Source organism: Bos grunniens, chromosome 14 (genome assembly GCF_055505025.1).
Source record: "Bos grunniens cultivar Pamir isolate PY7600 chromosome 14, Bosgru_T2T1.0, whole genome shotgun sequence".
NCBI classification, from domain to species: Eukaryota; Metazoa; Chordata; class Mammalia; order Artiodactyla; family Bovidae; genus Bos; species Bos grunniens.
The window spans coordinates 83600079-83613490 of record NC_141178.1 but is presented as its reverse complement, the minus strand read 5'-3'; the positions used below and the strand labels follow the sequence as shown (position 1 = coordinate 83613490).

At 62.7% G+C, this 13412-nt stretch overlaps 3 protein-coding genes and 1 long non-coding RNA gene across 43 annotated transcripts; 2 read left to right on the top strand and 2 right to left on the bottom strand.

The window, feature by feature from the left end:
- Position 1: 1 nt before the first annotated feature.
- Positions 2-3452, bottom strand: LOC147359869 (uncharacterized). Its single transcript, XR_015141322.1, has 2 exons — positions 2554-3452; positions 2-250 (listed from the first exon to the last, which is right to left on the bottom strand). It is a non-coding gene; the product is annotated as an uncharacterized LOC147359869 (long non-coding RNA).
- Positions 1887-4079, top strand: FOXH1 (forkhead box H1). The gene is made up of 3 exons (XM_086338066.1): positions 1887-2281; positions 2567-2671; positions 2775-4079. The coding sequence occupies exons 1-3, from the start codon at positions 2108-2110 to the stop codon at positions 3576-3578; spliced, it is 1083 nt and encodes a 360-aa protein (XP_086194192.1). The 5' UTR covers positions 1887-2107; the 3' UTR covers positions 3579-4079.
- Positions 3684-11688, bottom strand: KIFC2 (kinesin family member C2). Of its 40 annotated transcripts, none has more exons than XR_015141316.1 (18): positions 11027-11224; positions 10727-10808; positions 10449-10597; positions 10185-10323; positions 9924-10048; positions 9753-9818; positions 9539-9667; positions 8915-8992; positions 8685-8799; positions 8502-8611; positions 7989-8097; positions 7722-7879; positions 5744-5813; positions 5507-5628; positions 5285-5408; positions 5049-5178; positions 4709-4965; positions 3684-4621 (listed from the first exon to the last, which is right to left on the bottom strand). XR_015141316.1 is itself a non-coding variant. In XM_086338007.1 (18 exons), exons 5-18 carry the CDS (start codon positions 10265-10267, stop codon positions 4367-4369), a joined length of 1851 nt encoding a protein of 616 aa, XP_086194133.1. In that variant the 5' UTR covers positions 10268-10323; positions 10449-10597; positions 10727-10808; positions 11027-11084; positions 11270-11405; the 3' UTR covers positions 3684-4366. The 40 variants fall into 40 exon arrangements, 31 of the variants coding, with proteins under 31 accessions (XP_086194133.1, XP_086194137.1, XP_086194125.1 ...); XM_086338007.1 differs by lacking the exon at positions 8685-8799 and adding an exon at positions 11270-11405 and having other exon boundaries at positions 5709-5813; positions 11027-11084; XM_086338011.1 differs by lacking the exon at positions 10449-10597 and adding an exon at positions 11270-11405 and having other exon boundaries at positions 5709-5813; positions 11027-11084.
- Positions 11689-11726: 38 nt separating this feature from the next.
- Positions 11727-13178, top strand: TMEM276 (transmembrane protein 276). The gene is made up of 2 exons (XM_086338074.1): positions 11727-12276; positions 12441-13178. Exons 1-2 carry the CDS (start codon positions 12184-12186, stop codon positions 12927-12929), a joined length of 582 nt encoding a protein of 193 aa, XP_086194200.1. The 5' UTR covers positions 11727-12183; the 3' UTR covers positions 12930-13178.
- Positions 13179-13412: the final 234 nt, after the last annotated feature.

The following is a 13412-nucleotide window of genomic DNA, read 5'->3' as shown; positions in this document are numbered from 1 at the left end:
GTCTGATTAGGCTGATCTTTTAAGGAAGGGTCCGAGTTCACTCGACAAAGCAGGGGCATTACTGGGGGAGAGCATGCGCCAAGGTGGGAACAGTTGAGGTGGTGGTTTAGGAGGGTGGGGCCCGCTCTGTGGGGTATGTACAGTCACCGATGAGTAGTCAGGACGTGAGGAACCTTGAACGCCAAACCAAGAGCTGGGCTTTATCCTGGAAGCAAGGAAGGGACAGTGGAGGAAAAGCGGTGCCTTAGACCTGTTGGAGAAAAAGACCTCTCAATAACTGAACTGGGCTAGGGGACACAAGAACCTCTCAGCTAGAGCCCTGGAAACGAACAGGACTTGAAGAAGTGACATGGGAGTCCAGAGGAAGCCAGATGAAATATGAAGAATCTGATAATGGAGGTAGCAATGTAGCACCCCAACATCATCTCAGCCCCAGGCTTCCTCCTCCAGAGCACCCATCACCCATCCCTTCTCTCAGCACCTCAGTGAGAGCCGCACATCCACTGTCTGCTCCAGATTTTCAGCCCTCTAAGGGTATAATTGGGGGCGGACTGGGCAGGGGGAGTGCTGCTGCTGCCCGAGAAAAATCTTGAGTAAAGTGATACAAAGTGTGTCCCTGTGCTTTCATGGCTTCCCTCGGGTCTGGGGGTTCTAATTGCAACACCCCACCACTGCTGGTGTCCTGGGCCTGATAAATCCCTTGTGCAAACTTGCCCAGTCCTCATGGGCGGGGGGGACCAGGCTTTGGGGTAGCATACAGAGCAGGGTACACAGCTACAGAGCACTTGAGAGGCAGAGCCACAGATCGGGCCAGGGAGGAGGTGAGGGGACAGAAGGGTCTGGGACCAGGAGAACCATGTCTCAGGGTTGCTGCCAAACACACTTTTCCAGGGCCACACCTTTGGGCCAGGCCCTGTGTCTGCTAAAGCACTTAGAGGCTCTAGCCAGGCCTGAGCAGGGGGTGCTGGCACCACAGGCTTCATGGGGCTCACCCTCCACTCGTCCCAGAGTGCCCCTTCTCCACTCAGGCCAGACCCCGCCAGCCTGGGGAGCATCTCCCTCCTTCTAGAGTAAGCTACAGGGCACTGGGAAGTCCTGTGTACCCACACATAACACAGCTGTCCTCACTCCTGCCCAGGGTGATGCCAAGTGGTCCTCCCAGGCTCCCCTGGGTAGGGACCATGATCCACAGGGATGTATTCTCAAGGCATGGCCCCAAGATGTAGCCAGTAAACCCATACGGCTAGAAGGCCTGCTTCTCCACGCACACCCACCCAGGGGCACTGCCTGAGTGCCCCAGAGGACCAATTGACCTCCTCCAATGGAAAACTTCCAAAGGATCTGGACCCACAGGCCCAGAAGAGGGGTAGAAAGACAAACGTGCTTCCAGGAAGTTCTCTCAGGCCATGGAGGTCCAGCTGTCCCAGGGCCACTAAGGTGCAGAGTGAGTGCACAGTGAGGACCTACTGTTGACCAGCACCAAGAAGGGAGGGAAAGTGGCCTCCAGGACCTGGGGAGCCCCCTGGGGCCCTGCAGCAGCCTGTGGGAAAATCCCTTGAGTCAACTGTATCTGTCTCTTATTTATGAGGTTTCCTCCAGGAAGCCCTCCCAGACCACCATCCAAGTCCTGCTAGCTGCTTGGCCTTGAACTCTGGGCAGGACCCACCCCTTCTTGGCAGCTCATCTTGGACCAATCACTCCTCTGTTAAATGTGAGCCTGAGATCTGGGTGGCATAAAGTGTGTGTCATAAGCCCCTTCCACAGACTTTTCTTTCCAGCTCTAGGGGGGTGCCCAAGGCAGCCCAGGGGTGAGGAATGGGGCCTGGGTGGCCGGCCACAGCCCCCACTGGAATCTTCCCTGCCCTTTCCCTCCCTTCCAGATTAACCGAAACCTGCTAATTGTGGCTGCCCTCAGCACGCTCCCCTCCCCCATCGCGTATTTCTGCCTCCCCTCCCCTCCCCCTTCCATCCGAATGATAAAGGGCTTGGCCCGCCAGCCCCCTCCTGGCCTCAGGTCCCAGCTCTACCTCCCCACACTACCACACTACCCCGTGCCCAGCGCCCACTGCCCGGCTGGGCCCCTGCCCACGTTTCCTGCTTCCCCTGCATGGGGCCCTGCAGCAACCCCGGCCTGGGGCTCCCTGAGGGGGATTCGCCCTCCCAGCCCCCCAAGAGGAGGAAGAAGAGATACCTGCGGCATGACAAGCCCCCCTACACCTACTTGGCCATGATCGCCCTTGTGATCCAGGCTGCACCCTCCCGCAGGCTGAAGCTGGCCCAGGTGAGAGGACCCCCGCCCGCTCTCCCTCGCACTCGGTGATCGGACCTGTGTCCCTACGCGTCCTCCAATGGCCTGAGGCCCAGGCTCCGGCCTCCACCCCGACCTGGCCGTCCCCAGCCATACCAGGGGGGCCAGTCCCGGCCTGGGCACCCAGGGAGAGAGCTAAAGTGCTCGGGTAGACCCCTTCCTGGCGAGGCAGGCCACGCAGTGGCGAGGGGAGGGACAGCGTTGCCCCCGCCCGCGCGCCCTGGCTCACGGCGCCCACCGCCCACCCGATGGTTTCAGATCATCCGTCAGGTCCAGGCCGCGTTCCCCTTCTTCAGGGACGATTACGAAGGCTGGAAAGACTCCATCCGCCACAACCTCTCCTCCAACCGGTGCTTCCGCAAGGTAGGGCAGGGCGAGGGTCGGAGCCTGGGAGCCGGACGCCGGCGGAAATCCTGATATCCGGGGTCGTGCGGCCCCACCCAAGCCTGCTCCCCTCCCCCACCAGGTGCCCAAGGATCCCGCGAAGCCCCAGGCCAAGGGCAACTTCTGGGCGGTCGACGTGAGCCTGATCCCGGCCGAAGCGCTGCGGCTGCAGAACACGGCCCTGTGCCGGCGCTGGCAGAGCAGGGGCGCGAGGGGAGCCTTCGCCAAGGACCTCGGCCCCTACGTGCTGCACGGCCGGCCCTACCAGCCGCCCAGTCCCCAGTCGCCGCCCTGCGAGGGCTTCAGCATCAAGTCTCTGCTAGGGGACTCCGGGGAGGAGACGCCGCGGAGCAGCCCCAGACGGTCAGGCTCACAGCGTTCAGGGGAGGGAGAGGTGCCTGCTGCACCCCCGCCCTCTGAGAAGCCTTTGTGGCCCGTCTGCCCCCTCCCAAGGCCCATCAGGGCAGAGGGGAAGACTTCCCAGGGGGAAAACAGCAAGCCCTCCGTCCTGTCCCCTGAGCCCAGGGCCTGGCCTCTCCACTTACTGCAGGGCACCCCAGACCCCGGGGTTCTCTCTGGTGGAGGTCACAGGGCCTCGCTGTGGGGGCAGCTGCCCACCTCCTACTTGCCCATTTACACTCCCAATGTGGTGATGCCTTTGGCCCCACTGCCACCCACCTCCTGCCCCCGGTGCCCTCCCTCCACCAGCACAGGCTATTGGGGGATGGCCCCTGAAACCCATGGCCCCACAAGGCTGCTCTGGGATCTAGATACTCTCTTCCAGGGGGTGCCACCCAACAAAAGCATCTATGACGTGTGGGTTAGCCACCCCCGAGACCTGGCTACCCCCACCCCAGGCTGGCTACTCTCCTGGTATGGCCTGTGATGCTCCCAGGGCAGGGACTGCTTTCCTCTGCCACCCTTAGGCTTGTTGAGGAGAAACCAACGTCTGTGTGACTCTGGCAGCCTGAGACAGAGGCACCAGCCACGCTGAGAGTCCACATGTTTATTGGCTGCCCCAGAAGAGCTATGGCCCAGCAGGGCATCACCCGGCCCGATGGTTAGTTGTACCTCTCCTACCCCTAGAGGCAAGGCTGGATGGAGCAGGGCTCTGCCTGGAGTAGCCCTTCCTTTCCCCTTCCTGGTCCCACCTTCTCCAGCTCTCCGTCCATCTGTCCATCCATCACCAGCTGTCACCTCCCCTCCCTGGCTCCGGCTGGGGGAGGGAAAACCTAATGGGGCTCCAGCCTAAAGCCCTGTCCTCCCTCAGCTGTTGCCTGGGAAAGAGGAAGCACCTTGAGGGGGAAGGGGATTGAGAATGGAGACCCTACTTGGCTTTGGTGATGGAGGTGGGGCGGTAACAGTAAAGGAATAGAAAACATTTCAACGCAAGTCTGATGGGATAGTGACTCTGGTGACCACTTGGCCGCGGTCTGCCTCTGCGGCCCTGGGATCCCCTGCTGTGCGCTACGATAACAGCAGATGGTGATAAGGGGGGCGGGGGGGGGGTAGTGTGATAATTACCCCAGGCGGAGCACTCCTTCAGGGTGGGAGAGGAGGGTGGGTTCTGGCAGTCTGGGAGGCAGCGGCCCCCAGAGGTCAAGGAAGTCATGAGGGAATAGGGATTTTGCTGCCTCTGCCCGCAGAGATGTGACCCAGGCTCCTTGGGCAGGACTAGGAAGGCAGGTCCTCCGGTGGTGCCAGGGCCGAGCTGGAGCCGCTGTCTAGGCCGGGGCTTGGAGGGCTGCCGGGCGACGGCGTTGGGGTGCAGGGGGTCCCGGAGAGTGGTGTGTCGGTGCTCAGGGAGGAGGGCGTCCCGGAGCGGGGGGCCCTGCGGGGCCTGGCCGGCCCCAGCTCCACTCGGCCCACACGCTCGGCGAACTTGAGCGAGCACACTGTCTCGCCGAGATCCTCGGGCCGCGTGGAGATCTGCGGGTAGCTGCGCTGGTGGGCGTGCCCTGGTGGGCGGTGCCTGGCATGCAAATGACCACCCTCCCTGCCGGCCGTCCCGCCCACCTGCAGGAGCAGCACCACCGTGGCGCCTGGACCCAGCGCCGGCTGCAGCAGGCGCGTGAGCTGCGAGTCGCGGAAGGGCACGTGGGGCCGGCGGGCCCGCAGCGCGGCCATCACGCCTCCCAGTGCCAGCAGCGAGCGGTTGATGGTCCGAGCCTCCCGTAGACGCTGGGCGCCGTCCCGGTCTTCCTGCGACGTTCCGGCCGTCCCCGCCTTCCAGGCGCGCTCGGACCCCGCCAGGTCGACGAGGTGTAGCGTGCCTGCAGGAGCGAGCGAGCCCGGCGTGGACGGAGGCCCGGCGTGGGTGCAGCGAGGCCCCCGCAGGGCTCAGGCGCCGAGGTACCTGCGGTGCCGGGACCGCGCGATGGGGACGCTGTGCGCAGTGTCAGCGTGACCAGGGCGTGCGAGCGAGAGCTCCGCTGGTTCATGGCGGTGGCAGCGGTGGCCCGGTTGCTCCTCCCCAGGCTCAGCATCTGCAGGACGGGCGGACAAGGGCTGGCCTGTAGCGGGTCCCGCGCCCCCGGTGCGGGTACAGGGCGGGGGCTTGGAGGACTGCAGGGCCCCACTGGGCAGCCTCACCTGGTGCAGAGACTCCAGGTTGGGCACGTCCCAGTGGGTGAGGCCAGCCACCTGGATTCCCCCCTGGCCTGCTGGGCCCTGCCTCACTGCCAGGCGCTGGGGAGGCCCTGGGGCAAGGAGGTCCCTGGTGGAAAAGGGCAGGGCTCCGTTGGGGGTTCTGGGGGGTGGAGACAGAAGAGGTTGGGGCTGGGGGCAAGGCAGGAGGCACCAGGTGCCCCTGACCTGACAGCCTCGTTGTAGATCTCCACCATGCTGAGGGTTACACGGTGCTGCCCGCCTGTGCCCATCTCCTGGAACAGTGACTGCAGTGCCCTAGGAGCGATGCCGGGGTCCTCAGGCGGCCCCTGGGGATGGCATGGGGTGCCTCAGCAAGCTCACATCCCAGCCCCTGGCTCCGGAGCTCCCCAACTGCATCCTTTCCCACCTCCATGCTGTAGGTCTTCCCCGTCCCTGTCTGACCGTAGGTGAAAATGCAGACACTGTAGCCCCCGAGGCAGGACAGCACAGCAGACTCCAGCTCCCTGAAGACCTAGGGGTGCAAGGGGTTTGGAAGGGCCCTAAGCCTGAGGTAAGAGAACTTGACCATAACTTGATTCCCCTGGGAGGAGACTGGCTTTAGGGGAACGTAGGGGAAGCGAGGATCTCCCAACAGACAGAGGAGGCTCCCTGGACAAGGTGGCATTTGCAAGAATTTGCCAGCCAAAGAGGGAAGGAACATGACAAATAGCGGGAACAGAGTAATAGAGTCCTGATGACTGACTGCTTGGGAGACTTGGGGGTGTAGCAGTCAAGGGTCCAGACCCTGGGCTCGATGGCCAGGTTCAAACCCCAGGTGGGATTGGAGGCAAATCACTCATCTTTCCTCTGCAAGGTGGGGACTGTAGTGGCACCTGTTGTGAGGATTAAGTGATAACGAGGAAAGAGGGCTAGTGCAGCACGTGCCACATGAAGGATGAACCCAGAGGGCCCATGGCTGGGGGGTGGCAGCAGCCAGGATCCTGAAGCCGTCCCTGGGCAGGTGCACAGAAGCAGGTGAAGGGGACATGGAGCTGGGACTTGGCATCCTGCTCACAGCTGGACACCAGCAGCAGCCTCCTGAGCAATGACAAGGTCAGCTTCCATGCCCAGAGGCATGAAAGCCTAACTGAGTAGGGAGCCAGTGCTGTCTGAAATGTTGATTGCCAGACACTAAAGCAGAACCCAGAATAGCCAGTGAGGTGGCTCAGACTCCGTGGCTAGAAAGGAGCACTGGAGGTGCTCCTGCAGAGATGGGGGCTCAGTGCCAGATGCCTTTAACTCTTTCCTCTAGAACCAGAGGGCCCTGTCCACCTGGAAGACAATGCACAAAGGGGCCCCTATCCAGGGCTGCAGCAGGCATGGAGGCTGAAGACAGGGTAGGGGTGGTGTGGGGGTAAATGGAGGTAGGTGGCAAACAGCTGTGGGGACCCTGAAAGTGAAAGAGGGAGCCCTGGCCACCTGCCAGGCACTCTCACCAGTCTGTCCCTGTGAGGCCACCACAGTCTGATCTCTGACAGCTCTGCCTCTCACCTCACCCTCCCAGCTCTCAGCCTTGTTCCTGAGCTAGGGAAGCTCCAGCTGCACAGTGTGTGCGCACTGGAGAGGGTGTGTGGGAAGCAAGGTGGCGGGCGCTGGGACTTAAGCCTCTGCTTTCCAGCTCCCTGGGTCTGGCAGCAAAGGGGAGGAGGGCAGGATCTGAGCAGGGCATTGGGAGAGCTCAGGTGCTGGAAGCTCACCTGTGCTCCCCACTCCCCCAACCACAAAGCAAGGAGGGGTACCCCTCTCAGAGTGGGTCAGTGTGAACGCTGGGCCAGGGGAGTGGACAGCCAGAGAAGCCTGGGGGACAGAGGTCCCCGGGCACAGCAGGGCCCCAGCCGGGCCCTGCAGCCCTGCGGGACTGTCACCTCAAGCATGCTCTCCTGGCACAAAGTTACTTTTGAAAATGTTAATCTTCCTTTAAGCCATAATTTGTCTTCCCCGGCCTGCAAGAGCTTGGTGAAAGTGAAGTCACTCAGTCGTGTCCAACTCTTTGTGACCCCGTGGACTGTAGCCTATCAGGCTCCCCTGTCCGTGGGATTTTCCAGGCAAGAGTGCTAAAGTGAATTGCCATTTCTTTCTCTAGGGGATCTTCCCAACCCAGGAATCGAACCCGGGTCTCCCTCATTGCAGGCAGACTCTTTACCGTCTGAGCCACCAGGGAAGCCCCAAGAGCTTGGTGGCCAGATGCAAAGGAAAAACCCTGGGAGGAAAGCAAGTGCCCAGCTAGGATGCCAGCCCTGCTCCTAGGCCCCCCGGCTCCCTCCCTTCCTTGCTGGAGTCCAGCCACCCTCTCTCCTAGGAGGGCGGACAGACAGGCGCCTCCTCAGGACTCCAGGGGATCTGAGAGACAGTCAACACAGATCCAAGGGTGGAGCATCACCTCCTCTTGGCTGGCGTGCGGAGGGAAGACCCAGTCTAGGCGGAAGCGACGCTGGTGCCCTCGATAGCAGGTGGTAACAGTGCCACCCGGGCCGGGCTCTAAGCTCACCAGGCTGGAGGGTGTCCCTGGCCTCAGCCGACACAGCACACGGATGTTTCCTGGGGTGGAGATCAGGTCCAGAGCTGCCTCCTAGGTCCTGAAGTGTGAAGAGCCTCCACGTCCCCAACCTCTGCCACTCCAGCCCTTTGCTCCCCAAACCTGCTGTACCCTTGAGCTCCAGCAGCCGCCCTGAGCATCCAGGCAGAGGCCCCTGCCGCGCCTCTGCGAGTTGAGTCCCAGCCCCGTCAGCTGACAGTGCCCCTAGAGCCCAGGAAACCTGGGGGGACAGAGACGTGAGGGAGGGGCCAGCACAGGGAGGGGAGGCAGTGGAAACAGCTGGGGGATGCTGTGCTGAGGGCAGGATCTACTACGCAGCCCAGCTGCGGTGATCTACCGCTTTCTGTGGCTTCAGGCCCCAGGGGGCGGGAGTGATCTCTCAGTGACCTGGGATGGAGCTCAGGGACCTGAGGAGAATGGTGGCTCCTGGCAACCGTGTGAGACATCCACTGTCACCCCAGTCTGCACAGGACACAGTCACTCTGGCTCCAGAGCCCCTGGTCTCCATCAGAGCAGACAACACCCTGGGAGTGGAAAGGAGGCGGGGACAGGGGCTCCCCAAGGGAAGGCCAGTGAAAAGGCTGCCAGAGAGCAAGTGCGAGGGAGGGAGCAAGCGGTCCTGACCTGTCCCTGGGCTTCACTCAGAGAACCCTGGCAGCTCTGGGTAAAGGTGCTGACGAGTCCCCGGAGGTCCCCACAGCCCTGACGCAAGCTGGCCATGCGAGCATGAAGTCCTGCGGGGGAGGCTATGGTGAGGGGAGGCCAGACGCCACACCTCGCCATGAGCTCCACAGCCCCGGAGCTTACCTGCCAGCTGCCCTCGCATCTGCTGCAGCTCCCTCCTGCAGTTCTGCTCAGTCTCCTGCTGGAGCTGCCGGAGGGCCCCCTGAAGGCCCTGCAGCTGCACCTCCTGCACCCCTAGCTGCCCCCACCCAACCCCACCCCTGTCACTGAGGAAACAGGCACTTACCAGGCTCTGCCTCAGACACCCCCTTCCCAGAGCCCCAGACTTCCCAGCCCCTGGGCCCAGTGCCCACCTGGACTCGGAGGGCTTCTGTGGTGTCTTGGGCTTCTTGAAGCCGCCTCCAGAGCTCCAGCAGGGCTTCTGCCTCCTCCTGCAAGGGGAGTGGGAGGTGCAAGGGGGTGCATTCCAGCTGCCCCATTTTACAGATGAGAAAGTTGAGAGGGTTGTAAAATTGGTCACACATCCGTGCCTCCCAATTCCATGCATGGGTCCTTTCCCCAAGTCCTTCTGCTCCCCTGGGGTCAGCCACTGGGAGGAGCCTTGGAGTGAACTGAGGGGATTCTCAAGTCCCACCACCCCACCCCCCACCCCTTTTTAAAAAGCATTTATTAGGCTGTGTGGGATCTTCAGTTGCAGCATTCAAACTCTTAGTTGAGGCACGTGGGATCTAATTCTCTGCCCAGGGATGGAACCGGGCCTCCTGCATGAGGAGTGCAAAGGCTCAGCCCCAGGAGCACCAGGAAGGTCCCAGCGTCCTATTCCTGAACAGGGCTGCCGTGCACTTGCTGCCCACAGTCTGGGCCCAGGTCTGAAGGGTCAGAGCGTGAGTCCTGAGAAATCACGGGCAGTGCTGCTGGAGACGAGTTGTGTGGGAGCCCCAGGCTACAGGGATGGTCGCAGCTGAGAAGCAGGATACCTGGGGGGCCCTGGTGTGGGGGGCAGGGCCCCAGTGCAGCAGGAGGTCCCGAGTAAGGCTCAAGCTCTGTTTCAGCGCTTTGTTCTCCAGAGTCAGATGCTGAACCCTTTTCTCTGAGTCTGTTGCTCCCTGGGAGAGAAGGAAGCCCTCAGGACTCACCTGGAGGCTGGTACCCTCTTGGGTCCTTCGTCCAGCCCCCATCCAGCAGCCTCACCACTCCCAGGCGCAGCTGACCCAGCTCCTCCTCCTGATGTTCCAGCTGCTGCTTCAGCTCTTCCAGCTGGAAAGGAGGGAGGGACACAGGGTGGAACACCTCCTTCCAGTCCCCTCCCAGACTCCCAGCCCTTCCCAGATGCCCAGGTCCCAGCTGCTCTGGACTCCTCACCTGTCCAAGGATGAGCTGTTCCAGCCGCTGCCAAGCCCTCTGGTCCTCCTCCAGCTGAGGAGGCTGCTGTCCCTGGGCCTCGCCCCTTGGTGAAAGGGAAGGGCTTTCTTCTTGCAATGGGGATCCTGGGGTGGGGTGGATCCAATTAGAACAGAAGAGCTCTGTGGCCTGAAAGAGGGCACCTCACATCTGGCCGCTCGGGTTCTGGGGGGCGTCAACCCCTGGACAGACTCCCTCTTCAGCTCACTACTCCTTACGCACCAGCAGGAGGAGGGTGCTGCACCCCTGAGACAGGCTGCGTCCCCTGGGACAGGGCCTGCCTGCCCCTGGGACTTCGAATCCATGCCAGGAGAGCCAAGAGTTGACCAGTCACTGTCAACAGTGGGGGAACATCACCGGGCTGGGAAAGAAACAGGTATCAAAGTGGAGAAGAATGGGGGCCGGGTGTAGGGAAAACAGGGATGGATGGTGATCAGAGGACCTGGGGAAGCAGAACAGGTAGCTGGAAGAGTTTCAACTGCTCACCTTGCTCAGGTCAGGAGTCCCAAAGCTCTCTTCCGCCCCCAGCTGGACTGAGAGGAACTCGGCAAGACGCACGAGAGCCTCTTCCAGAGAGACCTCTGCCGGACAGCGCTCGGCTCCCCCTCCCGACCCATCCTCGGCCTCCGAAGAGCCTGCGAGGCCAGGAAGCAGGATGGGGAGGCGCGCTGGGTCTTGTGTCGGACGCCAGGCCACCAGCCGGCGCCTGCCAGGTCCCTCCCTGTATCTCTCAGCAGCGTTCCCGATGCACCAACAGTACGTACCGACCAGGCCGGTCAGCTCGGTCCACAGCTCAGCGGATGGCTGGTAGGCGCGGCGGCGACTCCCGGGCTTACAGCGGGCGCTCTAGGGAGGCAGCGGGGGAGAGGCCCTGAGGAGAGGCCAGGCAGCCCGTGGGGTCCCTGCCTCCGGGGACTTAGCCCGGTGGCTGGCTCCAGTCTCTCAGCCTCCAACACCAGAGACGGGGTCTTCGGTACGGGCCCTCCCCCGCGTCAACGCCCTGGGACCTGCGAACCGTTCTCGGGAAGAAGGTAGCCGGCCGAGCTGAGCGCTCCCCCGCTCACCTGGGCGGGGTTTTCAGCGTCGGCGGCCGCCGCGGCCCCGCCATCCCTGCGGAAGAGACTGTAGAAGATGTAGATGAGCAGCGAGTAGAAGGCGTACATGGGAGCGCGGGGCGGCAGAGGGCCCGGCTTCACGCCGCCCCGCGTCCCCGCGCCGACACCGCGCCCGCCCGCGGCAGAGCCCGCGCGCATGCTCCGGCGGCCGCCCCCTCGGCGCAGCCCCGCACCCTCTTCCAGCATCCCTACCAGTCCTCGGCGGAGGACCGCGCGCGGCGCCAACCCTCAGAGGCTGCTACCCGCAAGCATCCAACCTCCCTATCCGCGAACCTCCTGCTCGGCCCCTCCCCTCAAGGCCCGTCCTCGGCCCTTTCCAGGCCCCGCCCCCCGCCCCTCAGCCCCGCCCCCGCCCCTCCTCAGCCCCGCCCATAAAGCCCCTCCCCTCACCGCCCCTTCCTCAGCCTCCTCCCCTCACCGCCCCTTCCTTCAACCCCACCTCACCGGCCCTCCCTTCACCGCTCCTTCCTCGAGCCCCTTCCCTCCTCGCAAACCATGGACTTGCGGGTCCCATCCCAAGCTGAGACCCACCTCCTCCCAGCCCCGCCCATCTCTCACGTCCATCTGGCCCCATCTCTCCCCGGGGCCAGGCTCCCTGGCCCCGCCCCCCCCCCAGCCGCTCTAGCCGCCGCTCTTCTCGTTGGTCGGCGCTCGGAAGCCGCAGGCCGGGCGCGAGAGGCGGAGCAGCAGCCCGAGGGCGGTACGGTGGGCTGGTTTGGGCCTCCAGCTCGCCGCTGCGTCGTGGTCAGCGGCCTGAGTGCTGGGCTGTCGCTCTTTCCCGACCGGGTTCCGAGGACGGCGCCTCCCCGAGCGCAGGGCCCTGCACCCTGACTTGGGTTCCAGGACGCCAGAAATAACGCCCACCCAGCCCCGGCTCCTCACCGCATTTTCCCTTCCCGGCCTATTTAGGCCATTCTTCCCCAAGGTTGTGGCGTCAGGGCTCCCGCGAGTTTCGGATGAGCCTATAACAATATTTAGAAATGGGACTCTGGAACCTGGGAGTCCTGAAGAAACACCCTTAGGGCTCCCCGTCGCCGGCTTCTACATTCTTCTCAAGTTGAGGATCCCTTTCCTGTCCCCTTAAACTCACTACCGCCTGAGGTGTCATGACCCCCAGGCCAGGGGGCGAGTGGAGTTCCGCCCTGTCCCACCTGGCGCTGGGAGCAGTGTCTCTACACGCAGCCCTGAGCACTGCCCAGGTGAGTACATTGGGGCGGGGCAGGGGCGTAGCCTACTCCCAAATTCCTAGAGGGTGGTGGGAGGTTAGTGTGTGGGCCAGGCTTCCCTGAGACTCCCAGACCCTCCCCTGCTTAAAGGGAGGTCCTGACCCCTTTTCCCCACATTTCCTTTCCTGTGTTGACAGGCAAATCGAGGGGCTGCTGCTGGTTTCTTGCTCCAGGCCCTGGCCACCGCCACCATGCTGGCTTCAGGGCTGGGCACGGATGAAGACTGTCTTGCTGGAGCCTGGGTGGCCACTGTCATTGGCCTGCCCCTTTTGGCATTCGATTTCCACTGGGTGAATGGGGACTGCTCCTCTGCCAACCTGCTTCTGGGAGGAGGCATGGTGCTGGCAGTGGCTGGTGACCACCTTGGTGCTGAGGGCCGCTCTGTGGCTGGTCAGGCAGTGGTGCTGGTGGTTGCAGTGACCATCCTCATTGTAGCCGTTTTCACAACCAACTCTTATGGAATGTGGGGGGGTGTGATGCTGGGTGCTGCAGGTCTTCTGAGCCGGCTGGAGGAGGACAGACTGCTGCTGCTGCTGCCGAAGGAGGACATCTGTCGCTGGGCCCTGGCAGGGGGCAGCTGGGCCTACCACCGGGCCCTGCACACACAGCGCCTACAGTGGGAGTGATGGCTGGAGACCACAAGGCGAAGCTTCTGCCCAGCTACCACCTTCCCGCTAGTGATAGACTCTCCTTCCCAAAGCCAGCTTTCTGCAGATTGACTATCTCCCTCTCTGGCTCAGTGTGAGGACTTGCCCAAAACCAAAATGAGGGGGACCGGGTCCCAGGCACGTTCTCAGACTTGATTTTGGGCAGGCCATGGTTGTGGATCCAGAGAGAGGCTTGGTCTCCAATAAACCTGAGGGATTTAGCAGGAATGTGGACTCTGCCTCTTCTTTAGCCAGATTGAGGAGTCCTGCAGTGAACTTCCTAAGGCTCCCAGGGCAGCAACTGGTTTTCCTGAGCAAAAAAGGCAATGTGCAGGACCAACTCTGGGGGTCTCTCTCAACTTGGCCTGAAGGCCCTGTTGTCAGGAGGGCCCCTGGACTGAGAAGATACAGGAGCCCTTGCTCTCCTGGGACACGATGGAGTTATGAATATCTTTGCAAGGT

Coding starts and splice junctions, on each gene's coding strand:
- KIFC2 (XM_086337977.1), bottom strand. CDS start 11,215: ATGCGCGCGGGCTCTGCCGCGGGCGGGCGCGGTGTCGGCGCGGGGACG. Junction 10,324..10,448: donor GGACTCCTGACCTGAGCAAG/GTGAGCAGTTGA, acceptor TTTCTTTCCCAG/CCCGGTGATGTTCCCCCACT. Junction 8,098..8,501: donor TGAGTGAAGCCCAGGGACAG/GTCAGGACCGCT, acceptor CTGTCCCCCCAG/GTTTCCTGGGCTCTAGGGGC.
- TMEM276 (XM_086338074.1), top strand. CDS start 12,184: ATGACCCCCAGGCCAGGGGGCGAGTGGAGTTCCGCCCTGTCCCACCTG. Junction 12,277..12,440: donor CAGCCCTGAGCACTGCCCAG/GTGAGTACATTG, acceptor CTGTGTTGACAG/GCAAATCGAGGGGCTGCTGC.
- FOXH1 (XM_086338066.1), top strand. CDS start 2,108: ATGGGGCCCTGCAGCAACCCCGGCCTGGGGCTCCCTGAGGGGGATTCG. Junction 2,282..2,566: donor GCAGGCTGAAGCTGGCCCAG/GTGAGAGGACCC, acceptor CGATGGTTTCAG/ATCATCCGTCAGGTCCAGGC. Junction 2,672..2,774: donor CCAACCGGTGCTTCCGCAAG/GTAGGGCAGGGC, acceptor CTCCCCCACCAG/GTGCCCAAGGATCCCGCGAA.